The 21,442-nt window shown below is 43.8% G+C and overlaps 1 protein-coding gene across 1 annotated transcript in view; it reads left to right on the top strand.

The window, feature by feature from the left end:
* nol10 (nucleolar protein 10) overlaps positions 1–21,442 on the top strand; it is a 123,918-nt gene that overhangs the window by 56,636 nt on the left and 45,840 nt on the right. Inside the window, exons 10-11 of the mRNA XM_072251227.1 lie at positions 9,476–9,554; positions 17,701–17,850. Of these exons, the coding sequence (XP_072107328.1) occupies positions 9,476–9,554; positions 17,701–17,850 (229 nt within the window). The remainder of the gene's footprint in view (positions 1–9,475; positions 9,555–17,700; positions 17,851–21,442) is intronic.

The raw sequence follows: 21,442 nt of genomic DNA, 5'->3' as shown, positions 1-21,442 counted from the left end.
GAGCGAAGGGGTTTAAGCGATGATGGTTTGGGCCATACTGTGCCTTGGTGCAATAAAGAAATCCCTGATATCACCAGAGTCAGCAAGCTGCTGTATTTCTAGGGCCCTCTCAGTCCACTGCTGATTCTTTATTTCCCTGGCTAAGCTGGACTATTGCCTTAGCTTTGGAGTGGGCTTCTCACTCTACCTTGCAATTGATGTCCTTCTGCCAGTCACGGAAAGCTTTCCTTTTGTTGTTGATTAGCTCTTCTACTTCATTGTCATTTTCATCAAACTAAACTTTGTTCTTCCTGGTCTTGTATCCAATGTTTTTACAAATATCAAGAATGGAGGTCCAGTGTGCTTCATTGTCCTTCGAAATGCTGCTTTGGGAGTCTGTGAGAGGGCAATTTGGAGATGTTGTACCTTTGCTGTGTCTTTTAGGCTCTCCATGTTGGGCCTGGGATGGCTCAGCTTCTTTTGCACACTACTCTCCACATGATTTTGATGGTCATTTGTGAAAGCTGGTGGTCTGTCCAGCCATCAGCAGCACTGATCATGGCTCTTTTATCCTTTGTCTTTGTGATCCCTCCTCCGAACAATGACATAATCTATAAGATACCAGGTCTTTGAATGGGGATGCATCCATGAAGTTTTCACCTTATTTTTCTGGCGGAACAGGGTGTTGGTATTGATCAGGTCATGTTCAACGCGCTTGAAGAGTAAGAGCACTCTATTGGAGTTGATGTTGCCAACACCTTCCTTCCCAATTGTGCCTTTCCAGGAGTTGCTGTTTTTGCCAATTCTAGCTTTGAAGTCTCCAAGAAGAATTACCTCATCTTCCTTGGGAATATCTGATAGTTTGCAGCCTAGGTTGGTGTATTAGGAGGTCTGGTGAGTCTGCGGTTGGAACATAGGCACTCATGGCAATAGCCATTTGGTTGTTCATGAGCTTAAGGTGCATAATCATGAGGTGTTCATTGATGCCAACTGGCAATTCGGAGAAGTGGCTGATGATGCTGTTCTTTACGGAGAATCCAACTGTGTTGATTCTGGATCATCTGCTGACTTACCCTTCCAGAAAGAGGTGTATTCACCCTTCTTCAATTGTCCTTCCTCGGCCAATCGTGATTCCGAGAGAACGGCCGGATCAATTTTGAGGTGGTCACTGGTTTCTTGGTCCATAAGTGTCCACACATTCCAGGCTCCAAAATTCATATGCTTTTGTTTCAGAGCGCAGTTTGGTGATCCCACTGGATGTAATAATCCAGTCAGGAATGAGGAGGCAGGCTTTTTTTTTAAGGGCACCTTTTCTAGACCCTTTCCTATCTGGGGTGAGCAGAGTGGGTCCTAAATAGGGCTGCTCAGTCATGGGTGCAGCTGCCAAAAAGCTCTCTCTGTCTCCATCCAAGAGCAAGACGACTGTATCTAACACGCTCTGTCTGTATGCCTGGTTGTGGCTGGGAGTTCACAGACTTCATTTTCCTGATCCTGTCACCACTTCCTGATCGCCGCAGGACTTTGTCCAAGCTGGTCGATCAGATTACCAAACCAGGAGAACTGCCTGTGCATGAGGTCTTTTAACATGGGGAGACTGATGCACAAGGAGCCACCACATGGTCCTTGACAGAGAAAGGGCCAGAATCCAATGGCATGGAGACAAAGATGATTGGGGCCCTCTTCTGCTGCAGCCTTCCTCTGCCTTCGTAGCCATTGTGGTGGTCCTCATAGTGTCCGGAATCTCAGAACTGTAATTTACCACCATCTTCTGCCTGCTCCACCATTGAGGTTTTGGTTGGATCACACTTCATTTGGATCCTCCCCCTTGACTTTACCACCATGGGTGACCCTACCAGGAGCTAAGTTCCAGGAAGCATTGCTCTCAGGTTCCCAAGATCACATAAGCCTCTCCACCAAGACAAGGTGGCAGTACCCTGGAGAGGACAGCCCTACCAGCCACACCATCGTCCTTCAAAATTCATTAATCTGGGTGCGGGCGGAGCGGAGTGTTTAATCTATGGAATGCATTGCCACATTCGGCTCTGGCGGCCAAGTCATTGAGTATATTCAAAGAGGAGTTTGATAAATCCTTAATTAGTAAGGGCATCTAAGATTACAGAGAGTGGCAGGAGGATGGGATCGAGAGGGATAATAAATCAACTGTGATCAAATGGTGGGACAGGTCCAATATTGTAGAGGTTCATGACAATTTCATTAAAACAAAGGTTCTCTGATCTGGATCGGATAGGCAGAAAGACACAATCACAAATTGTTTACCTAGAACTACAAAACTATTATGACAGAACAAAGCAAGCATTAAATACTTACCTAGGCATGCACAGGCCCCTCTCATTGCAGCGCACCTCCCTTTCTGTCAATTTCCGGTGTCATTTATGACCAGCCCATCCATGAGGCCTTGAACTATCCCCAAACCTCCTGAATGCTCTTGCTCTACTTTTATACCCTTTCCATAGATAAGAATGCTGCAGTAAGTGGACCAATACATTAGCACTAGCACAAACCACTGAACCAGTCATCAATTGCCACTACTCTTCACAAGTCCCACCTCTATGTTCCTAACCCTCATGTTCCCATGGTTGTATTCTCACATTTGTATCCCATGGTTGTAATCATAGCTTCTGCAGCTAGTTCACGTACATCCAAGGTCACTGGCGAGACATTCAACAAGCACAAAGATTTACCCTTTATATCCCTTGAATGTCACAGCCCATTGCATCCAGCCCACGGGCGCCCCACCATATTACAAGCAAATTGTTAAACTACTAAGCATTTAACAATAGGGCTATAGCATATCCCAGTGCACTACAGTAGCCCACCTGGCTTGCCAAAGGGTCACCAACTCCTTCCTGGCACCTAATAGTTATAGAATTGATATCTAGTGATTATTGGATATGGTCAGCCAAATCTGTTATATTCTTTGATTCATTAAGGATATGTGTATAACAGTCCTGGCCTATTATGCCACAGGCACTTCCTTCCTGTGCCAGGATATAATCCAGTGCCATTCTATTCTGGCTGAGACCATCAGAATAACTTCACTTCAAAACAAAGCAGTACCATACAGGGGAAAAGCCATCATCCAGAACCAATTGACCTCTTTTTCTGGCATTTTGACTTGTGGGTCAGATAATCAGTCAGATCATCACAAATGACACGACATACCCCAGGTGGCAACGACAACCAGACCAACCCAAGGGAAGCCAAGGGTTGCACACCAGTAAGTGCCATTTGGCGTGGAACACACTGGCCCCCAAACAGTATGTTCCTACTGTAGTAGTGCCATATTACTCTGCACCGTTAAAGTGCACAGAGGTACACGAGCTATTCCTCATCAGAACTTGCCCATCATAGCAGCACTGGCAATTATTCCAGGATCGAGGTATTACATTCATTTCGCTACATTGGTCTTATTTGATCATATGCCTGTACATACTATTCCTTAAGTATTCCTTTTATAGTCCCATCAACAATCATGGCTGACAAATTCATGATGGATTCAATCGATGCCCAGTATTTGGTGTCATTCAGATGGACAGGGATCAGTACTCCCATGCCTGAGTGCATTGGAATCCGGGAGCATATTCAGCATTTTGTATTCAGGCAATAACCATATTCATACCACATTCTGAGGAAACTATTAGTCAAGATCACCATCACTGTTGCGGTGAGGAGCAGCAGCAATGTAGGGAAGCACGTTATCACTTCCTTTTAGTTAATCATTGGATGCCTAGACACCAATTCCTTGTTCTCTCGGAACTGCCACCCACTACATGTTACCCAGCCCTCACACCACTATCTCCCTCCTCTCCTGTGACCTGGTTAGTTGTTGTACCCATGCCTTCCCCAATTCCACCTCCTCTACTTTTGGGGATCAGACACTGGAAATGTCAGGACCCTCCCTGTCCTCCAAGTCTGGAGTTCAAGTCGACCACTTGCCAAATCTGACCTGTGCCTGTACCTCTCTGGAGTTGCCCCCAGGATCCTACCAACTATCCCCTTGGCTTCACCTGGCGTGCTAAATAATTCGCTGCCACTTTTTTAGGATGTCAGTGCCACTCCTTGGTTATCTGCCAATTTCCTTACTCCTACTTCTAGATGCTGACTCTTCACAGCCAAACAACTTCTACCTTCCTCCTCTGAGATCACCATGGCTGTCCTTGTCTGAGCAGTTCTAACAACAGTGGTGTTGTGTACTGCTTCCGCCATGTCATGAGGAGTGTGGGCATCGACATGGCATACTGTGCTCTGTCACTGCTGGGCATCATTCCATATTCTGTAATAGGATTGTGCCCAAGGAGGCCATCCATGTATCTCCCAATTTAGCCCATGCCATTGGGACATCCATATAGCCATCCCTTTTGCCATAGCTCAGGAGTTGGTATATATTCACACTGGTCCTGTGACCTTACGTAGTGCCAGTGTTGAGGCCACCAGTTCTTCCAGCTGGCTGTATCCTCTCTCCTCCTCAGCTGTCACCAATTTCCTTGTTGCATTACCCTTCCAACACTTTGCCACCCTGCCAACTGTTGGAGCAGTCAGTGAACCACTAGCTTTTTCTCTTCCAGGGTTTGGTCATCATACAGTTTGCCCCATTGTATAGGTGAGGGTTGGGGGGGCGGCAACTTGTGCTGTAGTCAATAGTAGCTAGGATCATAACTTGCTCATAGAGTTGGCTCACCTCATTGGAGCCTTTCTTCATCTGATCTGCTATGTACCAGTTCTGTGCTGAACTTGACCTTCTTTGTGTGTCACCTTATCAGATTTCACTTACTGCATAATGGCTAGGTGGAGTCACAAGACCACAGTCTCCAAGCCCATTTGCTTGGTGGCTCAGACGGTCCGTAACAGACTAAAAGCTGTCTTTCAAAAATCGTATATCTGGTTGCACCTCAGGAAGGGACTTAGTCCAAAACCCCAAGGGGATTAGCTGGCACAGATTCCAACCATTCGAAAGGTGGCAGTGACCTGCAGTTGGATAGGTACTCTATATTGTCTAGGGGCCAGGGGAGGGCCTGTTCAGCAGCTTGTTTGGTTGTCTCAAAGGTGGCATGCTGATCAGGACCCCACTAGAAAGGAGTTTTTACCCCATGATACCTGAGATAATCTTAGTATCATCATTAGGTGGGGAATATGTTCCACTAATACCCAAGTAGCCCCACAAAATGCTGGGCCTCTTTAGAAGTGGAGGCCACTGCTTGCAATATTTTTTGTTTGACCTTTGCTGTTATTTCCTGCTGTCCAGAATACCATTGTATTCCCAGGAACAAAACCTTCTGGCTGGGGCTCTTAATCTTGTCGGGATTAATTGTCCATCCTCTCACCCTCAGGAAGGTAACTACCTTGTCTATTGCTTCCCCCACTGTCATTATATCCAGGATAACTTGGAAGCAGGTTCACAGATTTGGTGAGTGAGACAGAAGACACTTATTATGATTAAACATATTAATCATTTATTTACAGGCAGTAAAAGGTTCAACCAAGCATCCGAAGTTTCCCAAGTTGCATAAACTACAAAACTAAATATTCAACAAACAGATACTTAGCTAAGCTTGCAGCTGGGCCTTGAGTCTAGAACATACTTTCCCAGTGGTTCTTCAGCACTGGCCACAACCTGAGTATGAAACATGCTTGAGGATAAAAGGACAGAGGCCAAGTCTCCCTGACATGCTGTTCTTGTACCCCTGAGGTGCCTGAAACCAGACACCAGTGTCATGGCGCGCAAGGCAACCAATGGGAAAGAATGGCTGCAACCTTTAAACATAGTACCAATCAATGACCGACACGACGGAAGCGACTTTTTAAGCGGCAAATAAGCCAACCAGGACAGCCACAGTGAGGGATGGGGAATGCTTGTAAATTGTCTAAAGTCTGTCATCATTCACCATGATCCATCCCCCTTCCTTACAGGCCACCTTAGGCTGTTTTAGGGGGATGTTGTTGTCTGAATAACCCCTTCCTTCATCACTGTTTCCCCATCTCTTTGGTGCCACCTGAGATGTGGTACTGCTTGATGTTCACCAACTTAGTTGGAGGCAGGATTACGAGGGGCTTCCACTTGATCATCTCACCGATACCATTGCACAAGTCCACCCTAAAAGTTAACAGCCTCTATTGGTCTGTAGGGACCAACCTTTCAGCACATTTATACCCAAAATGCACTTGGGGGATGGTACAATGCTGTTCCAAGCCAATACCTGTCTTACTGTAACCGCATGGGCCAGAATGAGTGGCCTTCCCAGTCCTTCTGTCATCAGCTGGGGACCTCTCCACCTGTTGGGGTTGCCTGGCATAATGGTGTATCGATTGGTGCCATGCAACATTGTACATTTCATTTACCCCAATGTACCGTATGGCCTTGGGTCCTTTGGCTGGGAAAGGGTTACTGAGCATATACACTGGGCTCCCTGGCCACACCCCTACAGAAGTGGGGCGAGAAGGTGCCACCCACTGTTGGAGTCCTGCTGCTACAAGTCTCTAAGGACTTTTCTGTAGTACCTTAAGGGTGGAAACAAGGAACAATCCTCCCCATTGGTTTGAAATCAGCCCCCTTGTCTCCTCAAACCCACGCCCCCTGCCCCGCAACTCGTCTCCCATCTCATTTTGACAGTGGTCTTTCCATAAAGCATACAAGACAGCGGTGGTGGATATATCGTCCATCTGCTCCTTTGGGGTGTCTGCCTTGAGCAGGGCCAAGAACATCTTACAGGTCAGGCAGGATGACACCCCCCCGCCCCCGTTCTGCTTTCTTCTCTTCCTTACCTAACTGCAAGTTCCACCTACATGTTCCAAATTCTCCAAGAGCCCGATTGGCTATCCTACAGCTATTGCCCTTCTACCTGCCCTAAAATGTGAAGTATTATTCCCTTCAGATGTGGGGCTGCCATTTTTCCCAGGTACCCTACCATGGTCGAGATGAACTTTCGATCATCTGGCAGGCTTTCCTCACCCTTATAAGTCCCAGTATTCGGGGCCCACTGACAAAGAGCCTTAGTCCCCTCCTCCACTGTGCTGCACTCCTCCAGATTTTAAATCCCAATCTAACAGGGAGTGTTGCTTAACCTTTACTGCGAAGACCGTTCCTCTCCAAGCATCCCCTATTGGGCATTGTTTACCCCATTGTTTGGTGATGATCCTCTCAGGGTAGCCATTTTGTTTGGATAAGATCACTCCTGCCCCCCATGTCCTTAACGACCACACTGCTAGTGGTTCTACCCCCCCCCCCCACCCTTTTCAGTCTGTACTGATACCCTGGCTCCACCAATTGTTTGGAATAGTCCTTAGTCACTGCCGAGGTGATCACCATTTTGGGTCATCACTCTGCTCTTCCTCTAGCTGGATGACACGGGGTACAGGATTGTGCAAGGAGTCTCCACAAGCTGAAGGGTACTTGGAGAAGGAGATTGATCAGACTGTTTCTCTGGATGTAGTAATCCTAGTTGGCTGTGCTTTCAATGGCTTTGGAGGGGAGTGCTTAGGAAGGATGGTGACATTCGATTCTCTCTTCCTGATCCTCACCATCAAACCAAATATCTCTAGACCTACTCTGGGTTCTATTGCCAATTAGCCCTTCACGCCATTTCCTGCTGCAGGACTTTGACGATGTTGACGCTCTTGCTCAATCGCTTTAGCCCAGGTCTGCACTGGCTGATGGCCTTCATCATGGTCTTGCAGTGCTGATTCAGTATCTCCACCTTGTGTTTAAGGTTCTCCATTTCCTCATCTTTTCAAGAGATGGTCTTCTATTGTTTTATGATGGCTGCTAGTGGTGAAAAAGCTCCTTTCTGGCTCCCCCTCTTTCTAACCCCTTTAGTATAGACACAAGATGATGTCCCATCTTTCCCTTTTGGGGATCCAGCTTGTCTCTCCAATCCATCAAATCACCATAGTCCACCACGTTGCCAAATCCTGCAGAGTTATTGGTGCACCTGCCAGATCCTTAGTCAACTACACCAAAATGTTTCATTGCCACAAAAGGTTCTCTTATCTGGCTCAGATAGGCAGAAAGATTCAAACTCCAATTATTTACTTAAGACTATAAAATTTAGTTTATTAGGACAAAATACTTGTATAGCTATGCTCGGGGCCCCTCTCATTGCAGCACACCTACCGTTCTGCCAACCTGCAGTGCCGTTCACGAGCAGCCCATTGGTGAGGCCTCAAAGAACTACCCCCAAGCCCCACCCCCCCAAAACCCACCCCCCCAAAAACTCTACCTTTATACCCTCTCCAGTGATATGAAATGCTACAGTAAGTGAACCAATACATTAGTACCAGCTCAAACCACCAAGCAAGAACCAATCATCACTTATCACCAATCTTCACAAGTCCCACCAGTTTCACGGGGAGACATTCAACAATTCGACAACACAGCGATTAGCCTTTTACAATACACTGACTTTGGTCAGTTCAGGTTTCAGCTGTCAAACTCAACAATTTCTCTCCCACCACTCCCAACAGATGCTGTTCAACTTGCTGAATTTCTCCAGCAGATCGTTGATCCAACTTCTTGCATCAGCTTGCTCTTGTATTTCTGTATTAAGGCTTATGTTCTTTGTGTACTTTATGATATTATGTGCTGCTTGTCCTCCTCCTTCACCATAGGATGTAAATGACACGTAAGAGTAGTTCTAGAGTAGTTAAGATTTGCGATGTAATGATGCAGCTCTATAAAACTCTGGTTAGGCCACGCTTGGAGTACTGTGTCCAGTTCTGGTCACCTCACTATAGGAAGGATGTGGAAGCATTGGAAAGGGTACAGAGGAGATTTACCAGGATGCTGCCTGGTTTAGAAAGTATGCATTATGATCAGAGATTAAGGGAGCTAGGGCTTTACTCTTTGGAGAGAAGGAGGATGAGAGGAGACATGATAGAGGTGTACAAGATAATAAGAGGAATAGGTAGAGTGGATAGCCAGCGCCTCTTCCCCAGGGCACCACTGCGCAATACAAGAGGACATGGCTTTCAGGTAAGGGGTGGGAAGTTCAAGGGGGATATTAGAGGAAGGTTTTTTACTCAGAGTGGTTGGTGCATGGAATGCACTGCCTGAGTTAGTGGTGGAGGCAGATACACTAGTGAAGTTTAAGAGACTACTAGACAGGTATATGGAGGAATCTAAGGTGGGGGCTTATATGGGAGGCAGGGTTTGAGGGTCGGCACAACATTGTGGGCCGAAGGGCCTGTACTGTCCTGTACTATTCTATGTCTATTAGAATGCTCCAAACTTGGAACTAACCTACTAAGTCTAGTTGTTAATGAAAATAACAGAAGGAATTGAGACTGAAGCACAAATCGCCTATTTTATCATGGTTTGATTTATCATCTTACAAATGGTTGAATATTATTTGAGTATTTAATGCAGCAAATGTAGATCACCTTTTCACATTGGAGAAATTTGGCAAATAAAACTAAGGTTTTATCCAATTAATGCATGTACTATTCTTGAAGTACATACTATTTCTTGTACTTTTAATTATAGGATTGATGGCTTACCTGCTATTTCTGCGTTGAAGTTCAAAGGAGCATTACACATGGTTGTTGGCACTACCACGGGTCAGGTGTGTATTAGTGTTCAAAATAAGTGCTTTCAACTGAGTTTACTCATTAGATCTTTCTAAATTAAAAAAATATATAAGTAGACTTGTCATGATGCAGAATGTGCAATTTCATTCAGGAGGATTGATTTTTTTTTTTGGAAATTGTTTACTTATACCACAGAAAGAGGACATTCACCTGATTTGGTCCCACGCCAGTGCAGCAAATTAACACTTTTAGTCCCATTCCCTTCTCCTGATGCTCTACAAACTATTCTTTCTCTCAGACCTATAAACATCCCTATCATTTTTTTTTTGCCACTAAGAAGCACTTTATGATAGCCACCACCGCTTTGGACCATAGAAGGAAACTGGAGGAAACCCACACAGTCATATAAAATCTCTGCACAGATGGCACGTAAAGTCAGGATCATATCCAGATCTCTGTTGCTCTGTGATGACAGCAGTACTAACTGCTATACGTCACCTCCGATCATTTTTATTGAACTTGTTGTCAATTTATTTCTCTTGAATGAAATTTATGATAAAAATTTCATTATTATCTGACTTTATTTTGGTATGAAGTTTCAGTGGGGAAAGCATATGCTCCATTGAAATGTACATACTAAGATGGACCATTGATTATTTAGAAATCTACTTGTTCTGGTCCAATGGTTTAGCTTAACTCAGACCCTTTCAGCTGTCAGTGGAAAGACCGCCCCAACCCAATATGATCAGATCATGTGAGACACTTGCCATTGGTTAAGCTAATTTCTTAGATGCTTGCCATTGATTTATGTTATAAAAACTGAGAGATTATCCTTGCTCAACCTTCATATAATAGTTAAATGCAGTGCATTTAAATTTTTCTAAATGGATTTTCAGAAGACATTTGGAAAAGAAATCAAATTAAAATTAAAAGACTTTGGGTTTCAAAAAGTAGTGGGAAGTTGGATTCAAATAGCAGAAAGCAGATTCATGTGGATATTGTTGTGCCCTTTTTATTGAAGTCTAAGAGCCATTAGAAAGCTTGCTGATGATGTAAACGCCGGCCAGTACAGTTTTGATGGTGAAAACTGAGCTAGAAGAGGATAAATGAAGAGAGTAAAATAAGTTAGTGTATTTGGGTGCTTGATGGTTGCCATGGAGCTCTGTGGTCCAAAGAGATTGTTTTCATACTATATTGTCTCTATGACACCAGGTAGACAATCTCTGAAGAGTATTTGTAATAGCTGGGGTCACCTGTCTTGTAAAGACACTGCCCAGAAGGTAATTGCAAACAAGTTCTGTAGAAAAATTTGCCAAGACCAATCATGTTCATGGAGACCATGATCACCCAGGTGTGGCATGGTAGATAATGATGATGATGCCTCTATGAATCTGACCATGAGAATTTACAATTGCAATTAACCAGTATCACTCTGGACATATTTATTGGCGCTACAAGACCAGTTCAAGGACTCGGAATTTTGCAGACAGTTGGCATTTTCTGACGTCACTAACTGAAGCGAGATTGCGTACTCTCCACTTGCTTTGATGAGTGCAGTTGCAGCAAGATTTAAGAAATGCAGTGCCCACTAGGACAAAGCAAAGCATCCGGCAACTGAACTACACACTTTCCATCACTGATGCACTATTGCAGTATGCATCAGCTCCATAATGCACAGTAGTTACTTACTTTAGGTTGCTCCAGTGGCATCTGCCAAATCTGTGACGTCTACCACAAAAAAAGGACGATGGCAGCACAACCATTGCAAGTTTCCCTCCAGGTTACACACTTTCTGACCATAAAATTGTCACTTCCTTTGCTCGATCTAAGTCATCAACTTCACTACCCAACAGCATTTGGGAGTAGTTTTACCAGACAGTGAAACTTATTGTGGCTTAAGATGGTAAATCACTGTCATCTCCTGGAGAACATATTGACAAAAGCCTTTCCGAGGATGTCAATATCTTGAAAAATCTATTGAGAATTGGCTAGTCAGAGAAATCAATAACAATGAAGCTTTCCCAAAAGATATCTTTAAATTAATTAAAGATTTTGCTGGAGTGGATACAGACAATGTTTGCAGCCAGTAATATGAGATGGTTACCAAGGGAAATCATGAAAAATAAATTCTAATCAAAGTGTAGTGATGTGGAACTCTGTTGCCTAGATTGATTGAGATGCATTGTGGTGGATGTCCATTGTGTCCAACGATGACAGGAAACCTGTGCAGGAGAGTTTTTAAACTGGAAGAGCGGTTGCATTGAGGCAGTTTCACCCTCTCAACCTCAGAATTCTGGGTCCAGTGTATCAACAAGCATCACAAACTGGGGTGTTCCTTTTTGCAGTGGATGACCATGACTTGTCATGCCTTTTGCTCTCCATGGAGTGTTGTAGTACCACCTTCCTGGCCGTTAGATCTCAGTGTTGATCACATTTTCCCAGTCCGCTGGAGCTGACTTTGCATGCTGGGACAGGCATGTCCCTATCCCACCAGGGTATAGCCGTTCTCAACGCAGCAGGTGAGAGCTGAGTGTCCAACGGGGACCAAAAGGGAGTCAGCTGCCCTGGAATGGACACGACAAGCCCCTTCTCCAGAGGTGCTACCCTCAGTGGACAGCCCATGCATCCCAGAGAGATGCATTGTACAAGTGCATTAAAGGGGGACTGGGCAATCAAGCATGGAAATGTTGATTTGAGGGAGCCTCAAGTGGAACATAAATGCTGTCATGAATTCTACAGTATGGCCCCTTTAGCGTATGATGTTGTGCTAAACTATATTAGCAAACTCCACAATCGATCTCATCCTTCCTTCTACACAACCTATAACCCATCATTTTCTTACATCATGTGCCTGTCAAAGACTCTTAAATGTCCCGATTGTATCAGCCTCTACAAGCACCCCTGACATTGCATTCAAGGCAATTACCACACTATGTAATTAAAACAAAAATCTACCTCTTATATTTCCCCTAAACTTTTCTCCACTCACCATAAACGGATGTCCTCTGGTATTGGCTTAAGCCACCCTGGAAAAAGGCATTTACTGTCCACTCTGTCTGTGCCCCTCATAATCTTATACATTGTTATCAATCTCATCCTCCTTCGTTTCAAAGTAAAAGTCGTAGCTCGTTCAGCCTTTCCTCATAAGACATGTTCTGTAATCCAGGCAACATCCTGGTAAATCTTTGCACTTTCCCTAAAGTTTCTGCATCCTAATAGAGCTGTAACATTAGCTTGCAGCTCCTGAACTCAATCCCATGCATAAGGAAGGACAGCACAACGTATGCTTTCTTTACCACCTTATCAGCTTGCATAGCAATTTAGGAATCTGTGGGGTTGTGCCTGTGAGCCCTCTGTTCCTCCATAATACTAAGAATCCTGATGTTAATCTTGTACTTTGCGTTCAAATTTGATCTTCCAAAGTGTATCACTTAACACTTTTCCGGATTCAACTCCATCAATTTTTTGTCACCAAAAGCTCAATCAGGCTTATGAGGCATGACCTACCCCTCACAAAGTCATACTGTCTATCCCTAATAAAACTACACTTCTATAAATTCTCATAAGTCCTTTTTCTAAGAATCATCTTCATTAGTTTGCCCACCACTGTAAGGCTCAATGGTCTGTAATTTCCAGGATTATCTCCATTACCCTTCTTAAAGGAACAACATTTGCCATTATCCAATCCTCTGGTACTTCTGCTGTGACCAGGAAGATCATTGTCAACACCTCAGCGCTCTCTTCCCTTGCTTCCATAGTAACATGTTGTATCCATTTCGTCCCCAGGAACTTATCTATCCTAATGTTTTTCAGAACAGTGCCCCTTTCTTAAGCTCGGTGTGCTCCTACAATTTTTTTTGTTCTACACTGCTTTCATATTTGTTGAAGTTCCTTCCCCTGGTGAGCACCAAAGCAAAGTATTCATAAAGAACCTACCCTCAGTCTAGTCATCCTCCTGTTCTTCATGTACACTTAGAACGCCAAGGGGTTTTCCTTAGTCCTACTGTCAAGGCCTTCACATGTCACCGTCTATCTCTCCTAAGTCTCTTAAACTTCTTCGCAGCTAGCTTATAACTCTCGAGCCTTGTCTAATTGGTTAAACTGAACGGCTTGTTCCTGTGTGATATATCCTATATATTTTGTATATATATCAATTAAAAGAATGAGTCAGTTTCTTAACTTCTGGTAACATTATCATGATATTCCATTCTGAGTAGCTTGTGGCTGCTAACCATTTACCATAAAACCATAAGATATAGGAACAAAATTAGTACATTTGGCCCATCATGTCTGGAACATAGAACATAGAATAGTACAGCACAGTACAGGCCCTTCGGCCCGCAATCTTGTGCCGATCCTCAAACCCTGCCTCCCGTATAAGCCCCCACCTTAAATTCCTCCATATACCTGTCTAATAGTCTCTTAAACTTCACTAGTGTATCTGCCTCCACCACTGACTCAGGCAGTGCATTCCACGCACCAACCACTCTCTGAGTAAAAAACCTTCCTCTAATATCCCCGTTGAACTTCCCACCCCTTACCTTAAAGTCATGTCCTCTTGTATTGAGCAGTGGTGCCCTGGGGAAGAGGCACTGGCTATCCACTCTATCTATTCCTCTTATTATCTTGTACACCTCTATCATGTCTCCTCTCATCCTCCTTCTCTCCAAAGAGTAAAGCCCAAGCTCCCTTAATCTCTGATCGTAATGCATACTCTCTAAACCAGGCAGCATCCTGGTAAATCTGTACCCTTTCCAATGCTTCCACATCCTTCCTATAGTGAGGCGACCAGAACTGGACACAGTACTCCAAGTGTGGCCTAACCAGAGTTTTATAGAGCTGCATCATTACATCGCGACTCTTAAACTCTATCCCTTGACGTATGAAAGCTAACACCCCATAAGCTTTCTTAACTACCCTATCCACCTGTGAGGCAACTTTCAGGGATCTGTGGACATGTACCCCCAGATCCCTCTGCTCCTCCACACTACCAAGTATCCTGCCATTTACTTTGTACTCTGCCTTGGAGTTTGTCCTTCCAAAGTGTACCACCTCACACTTCTCCGGGTTGAACTCCATCTGCCACTTCTCAGCCCACTTCTGCATCCTATCAATGTCTCTCTGCAATCTTTGACAATCCTCTACACTATCTACAACACCACCAACCTTTGTGTTGTCTGCAAACTTGCCAACCCACCCTTCTACACCCATATCCAGTTCGTTAATGAAAATCACGAAAAGTAGAAGTCCTAGAACAGATCCTTGTGGGACACCACTAGTCACAATCCTCCAATCTGAATGTACTCTCTCCACCATGAACCTCTGCCTTCTGCAAGCAGGCCAATTCTGAACCCACCTGGCCAAACTTTCCTGGATCTCATGCCTTCTGACTTTCTGAATAAGCCTACCGTGTGGAACCTTGTCAAATGCCTTACTAAAATCCATATAGATCACATCCACTACACTACCCTCATCTATATGCCTGGTCACCTCCTCAAAGAACTCTATCAGGCTTGTTAGACACGATCTGCCCTTCACAAAGCCATGCTGACTGTCCCTGATCAGACCATGATTCTCTAAATGCTGAGAGATCCTGTCTCTAAGAATCTTTTCCAACAGCTTTCCCACCACAGACGTAAGGCTCACTGGTCTATAATTACTCGGACTATCCCTACTACCTTTTTTGAACAAGGGGACAACATTCGCCTCCCTCCAATCCTCCGGTACCATTCCCGTGGACAACGAGGATATAAAGATCCTAGCCAGAGGCTCAGCAATCTCTTCCCTCGCCTCGTGGAGCAGCCTGGGGAATATTCCGTCAGGCCGCGGGGACCTATCCGTCCTAATGTATTTTAACAACTCCAACACTTCCTGTCCCTTAATATCAACATGCTCCAGAATATGAACCTCACTCATATTGTCCCCACCATCATCAAGTTCCCTCTCATTGGTGAATACTGAAGAGAAGTATTCATTGAGGACCTCGCTCACTTCCATAGCCTCCAGGCACATCTTCCTACCTTTATCTCTAATGGGTCCTACCTTCACTCCTGTCATCCTTTTTTTCTTCACATGATTGAAGAATGCCTTGGGGTTTTCCTTTATTCTACTCGCCAAGGCCCTTTCATGCCCCCTTTTTGCTCTTCTCAGCCCCTTCTTAAGCTCCTTTCTTGCTTCCCTATATTCCTCAATAGACCCATCTGATCCCTGTTTCCTAAACCTCATGTATGCTGCCTTCTTCCACCTGACTAGATTTTCCACCTCACTTGTCACCCATGGTTCCTTCACCTTACCATTCTTTATCTTCCTCACTGGGACAAATTTATCCCTAACATCCCGCAAGAGATCTCTAAACGTCGACCACATGTCCATAGTACATTTCCCTGCAAAAACATCATCCCAATTCACACCCGCAAGTTCTAGCCTTATAGCCTCATAATTTGCCCTTCCCCAATTAAAAATTTTCCTGTCCTCTCTGATTCTGTCCTTTTCCATGATAATGCTAATGGCCAGGGAGCGGTGGTCACTGTCCCCCAGATGCACACCCACAGAGAAATCTGTGACCTGACCCGGTTTATTAACTAGTACTAGATCTAGTATGGCATTCCCCCTAGTCGGCCTGTCCACGTACTGTGACAGGAATCCATACTGGACACACTTAACAAACTCTGCCCCATCTAAACCTTTGGAACTAATCAGGTGCCAATCAATATTAGGGAAGTTAAAGTCACCCATGATAACAACCCTGTTATTTTTGCACCTTTCCAAAATCTGCCTCCCAATCTGCTCCTCGGTATCTCTGCTGCTACCAGGGGGCCTATAGAATACCCCCAATAGAGTAACTGCTCCCTTCCTGTTCCTGACTTCCACCCATACTGACTCAAAAGAGGATCCTGCTACATTACCCACCCTTTCTGTAGCTGTAATAGTATCTCTGACCAGTAATGCCACCCCTCCTCCCCTTTTTCCGTCCTCTCTATCCCTTTTAAAGCACTGAAATCCAGGAATATTGAGAATCCATTCCTGCCCTGGTGCCAGCCAAGTCTCTGTAATGGCCACTACATCATAATTCCATGTATGTATCCAAGCTCTCAGTTCATCACCTTTGTCTACTATGCCATTTCATCATGGCTGATCCATTTTCCCTCTTAGCCCCAATCTCTTGCCTTCTTTCCATATCCCTCATGCCCTGACAAACCAAGAATCTAAACATACCCAATGACTTGACCTCCACAGCCACCTGTAGCAGCAAATTCCAGATTCACCACCCTCTGAGTAAAGAAATTACCCATCTCTGTTCTATAAGGACACTCCTCTCTTCTGAGGCTGTCCTCTGGTCTTAGACTCCCCATCCATAGGAAGTGGGCTGTCCATGTTACTCTATCGAGGCCTTTCAACTCTCAATTAGGTCACCCTTTGTTCTCCTGAATTCCAGTGAGTAGAGGCCTAAAGCAATCAAACACTCTTCATATGATAAGCCTTTCAATCCGAGAATGGTTTTTGTGAACTTCCTTTGAACCCTCTCCAATGTCAGCACATCCTTTCTTAAATAAGGAGCCCAAAACTGCTCGTAGTACTCCAAGTGAGGCTTCACTGGTGCTTTATAGACCCTCGACATTATATCCTTGCTTTTATATTCTAGTCCTCTTGAAATGAATGCTAACCTCAGTTTCCTTCCTCACCATCAGCTCAACCTGCAAATTAACCTTTAAAGGATCCTGCACAAGGACTCCTTTCACCTTAGGTTTTCTGCCATTTAGAAAATAATCTACCCTTTTATTTCTTCTACCAAAGTGCATGACCATAAACTTCCCAACACTGTATTCCATCTGCTACTTTGTTAATTTTCTTAATTTTAGTCCTTCTGTAGCCTCTCTACTTCCTTAAAACTACCTGCCTCTCCGCCTATCTTTGTATCATTCTCGAAATTGACCACAAAGCCATCAATTCTGTCATCCAAGTCATTGACATATAACTTTAAAGTATTGTTCTCAGCATAGACCCCTGTGGAACTCCACTAGTCACTGGCAGCTAACCAGAAAAGGCTCCTTTTATTTCCACTCTTTGCCTATAGTCGAATGTGTTTCATAAATATGATCTTCATTTGCATTTTAGAGAATGATATGCATTTGATTTTCATGACATTAATCAAAATCCACTTTATTAATATTTCAACAAAAGGTTTTGTTGTATGATCTTCGCTCAAATCGTCCACTGATCATCAAGGACCATCGCTATGGGCTGCCAATTAAGTCAGTTGAATTCCAGGATCAGCTGGATTTGGTCATTTCAGCAGATTCGAGGATTGTAAAAATGTGGAATCATAATACAGTAGGTATTGAATGACATAGTGATACACTAATACGGAAATTCATTTTATGCATATCATGTGGCCAGAAATACCTTGGTTGCAGTTTTTTATGTTCCATCTATATGATTTGCTCAGTATCTAAGTCCAAGTTTAAGTGGAGTGGCAGTTGTAAATTAATAGTTAATGAAATTTGTGTTGTTATCGGTGCTTTGACAAATATCTACATGATCTTAAATTCAGTTGTAAAACATGAATGTCTTCAAATTGATGTAGGTTTTGGTTTATAGTACATAGAAATGTTTCTAATTGTGCTTTTGAAACTTAAGCCTATTCTGCTCAACCCATTACCTTTTAAAAATGCCATGGCTGAATTGAATATTCAAACTAGGCTTTTGGGAAACTTTGGATATTGTCAAAGTTTTGAGCCGTAGTGTTCATATTGTGAGTTTTCATCTGCAGATGTTCAAATTACTGGAAGACAATATTCAGCTCATCTAACTTGTTCTGTCTCCTGTTAATCCTATTCTAAGAGTTGCAGATAATTTTTCGAGTACCTATCCAGTTCCCTTATTGAAAGCCCTAGAAACATAGAAATTACAGCATAATACAGGCCCTTCAGCCCACAATGCTGTGCCGAACATGTACATACTTCAGAAATTACCGAGGGTTACCCATAGCCCTCTATTTTTCTAAGCTCCATGTACCTATCCAGGAGTCTCTTAAAAGACCCTATCGTATCTACCTCTACCACCATCGCCGGCAGCCCATTCCACGTACTCACCACTCTCTGCGTTTTTTTTTAAAAAAAACAACTCAGCCCTGACATCCTCTGTACCTACTTCCAAGCACTTTAAAACTGTGACCTCTCATGATAGCCATTTCAGCCCTGGGAAAAAGCCTCTGACTATCCACACGATCAATGCCTCGCATCATTTTATACACCTCTATCAGGTCACCTCTCATCTTCCGTCGCTCCAAGGAGAAAAGACCAAGTTCACTCAACCTGTTCTCATAAGCCATGCTCCCCAATCCAGGCAACATCCTTGTAAATCTCCTCTGCACCCTTTCTATAGTTTCCACATCCTTCCTGCAGTGAGGTGACCAGAACTGAGCACAGTGGGTTCTGACCAGGGTCTAATATAACTGTAACATTACCTCTCAGCTCTTAAATTCAATCCCATGGTTGATGAAGTCTAATGTACCGTATGCCTTCTGAACCACAGAGTCAACCTGTGCAGCAGCTTTGAGTGTCCTGTGGATTCGGACCCCAAGATCCCTTTGATCCTCCACATTGCCAAGAGTCTTACCATTAGTACTATATTCTACCATCATATTTGACCTACCAAAATGAACCACCTCACACTGGGTTGAACTCCATCTGCCACTTCTTAGCCCAGTTTTGCATCCTGTCAATGTCCTGCTGCAACCTCTGACAGCCCTCCACACTATCCACAACATCCCCAACCTTTGTGTCATCAGCAAATTTACTAACCCATCCCTCCACTTCATCATCCAGATCATTCATAAAAATCAAGAAGAGAAGTGGTCCCAGAACAGATTCCTGAGGCACACCACCGGTCACTGACATCCATGCAGAATATGACCTGTCTACAACCACTGTTTGCCTTCTGTGGGCAAGCCAATTCTGGATCCACGAAGCAAGAACCCTTTGGATCCCATGCTTCCTTACTTTCTCAATAAGCCTTGCATGGGGTACCTTATCAAATGCCTCGCTGAAATCCATATACACTACATCTACTACTCTTCCTTCATCAATGTATTCAGTCACATCCTCAAAAAATTCAATCAGGCTCATAAGGCACAAACCTGCCTTTGACAAAGCCTTGCTGACTATTCCTAATCATATTATGCCTCTCCAAATGTTCATAAATTCTGCCTCTCAGGATCTTTTCCATCAACTTATCAACCACTGAAGTAAGACTTACTGGTCTATAATTTTCTGGGCTATCTCTATTCCCTTCTTGAATAAAGGAACAATATCTGCAACCCTCCAATCCTCAGGAACCTCTCACCTCCTGCAGTACATACTGTCTGGTCCCGGAGTCTTATCCAATTTAATGCTTTCCAAAAGCTCCAGCACATCCTCTTTCTTAATGTCTATATGCTCAAGCTTTTCAATCCACTGTAAATCATCCCTACAATCGCCAAGATCCTTTTCTGTAGTGAATACTGAAGCAAATTATTCATTAAATACCTCTGGTTCCATACACATTTTAACACTGTCACACTTGATTGGTCCTATTCTCTCACACCTTATCCTCTTGCTCTTCACATACTTGTAGAATGCCTTTGGGGTTTTCCTTAATCCTGCTTGCCAAGGCCTTCTCATGGCCCCTTCTGGCTCTCCTAATTTCATTCTTAAGCTCCTTCCTGCTAGCCTTATAATCCTCTAGATCTCTATCATTACCTAGTTTTTGAATCTTTCGTAAGCTTTTGTTTTCTTCTTGACTAGATTTTCAACAGCCTTCGTACACTACGGTTCCTGTACCCTACCATCCTTTCTCTGTCTTATTGAAACGTACCTGTGCAGAACGCCGTGCAAATATCCCCTAAACATTTGCCACATTTCTGCTGTACATTTCCCGAAGAGCACCTGTTCCCAATTTATGCTTTCAAGTTCCTGCCTGATAGCCTGATATTTCCCCTTAATCCAATTAAACGCTTTCCTAACCTGTCTGTTTCTATCCCTCTAAAGGAGATAGAATTGTGATCAGAATTCATCTCCAAAATGCTCTCCCACTGAGAAACCTGACGCCTGACCAGATTCATTTCTCAATACCAAATCAGTACAGCCTCTCCTCTTCTGGGCTTATCTACATATTGTGTCAGGAAACCTTCCTGAACACACCTAATAAACTCCACCCCATCTAAACCCCTTGCTCTAGGGAGTGTAAATGTAAATTTGCTGGATCAAATAACGACAGCACAACAAGATCGTTACTTATCTTTTCACCCGTTTATTTCTTCATGCTCAGCCAGTGAGTGAACTTGGACCGGACATCAGAGAGAGAAGTGTTCTCATCTCTCTGGCGGTTCAACAAGTTCACTGCCTGATGTCAGAATTGTTAGAAGTTATAAGGCCACTGATACAAAAAAACCATCAGTTTGATAGACATTCCAGCCACCTTAATTAAAGAAAGGAATGTCCTATCTGGTTTGTTGGAGCCACAACAACTTATTACAAAGATAAGAACATCCGTCAAATTTATGCTTTAGTTAAGAAAGAAATGCCCTGTCTAATTTCCATCAGGTACTGCCTTTTGTCAAAATCAAAAGGTTGTGAAAAGCCAGAAGACATCTTATGTGGATCTGGGTGAACTTTAACCCTTGCCTTGCTCCAAAGAAAGCAGCTGTGAGACATTATTCAAATACACTTCAGTCACAAACATAGTCAGTACTTAACCCATTGTTTACAGGAATCTAAGAATCCCTCATTCCCACCATGACAACCCTGTTATTATTACACCTTTCCAGAATCTGTCATCTTATCTGCTCCTTGATGTCCCTGTTACTATTGGGTGGTCTATAATAAAAACACCCAGTAGAGTTATTGACCCCTTCTTGTTTCTAACCCACCCATAGAGACTCAGT

This window comes from Mobula birostris, chromosome 2 (assembly GCF_030028105.1).
Source record: "Mobula birostris isolate sMobBir1 chromosome 2, sMobBir1.hap1, whole genome shotgun sequence".
In the NCBI taxonomy this organism is placed as follows: Eukaryota; Metazoa; Chordata; class Chondrichthyes; order Myliobatiformes; family Myliobatidae; genus Mobula; species Mobula birostris.
Note: the sequence above shows the minus strand (reverse complement) of the source record. Positions and strands in the feature narration are given on the sequence as shown.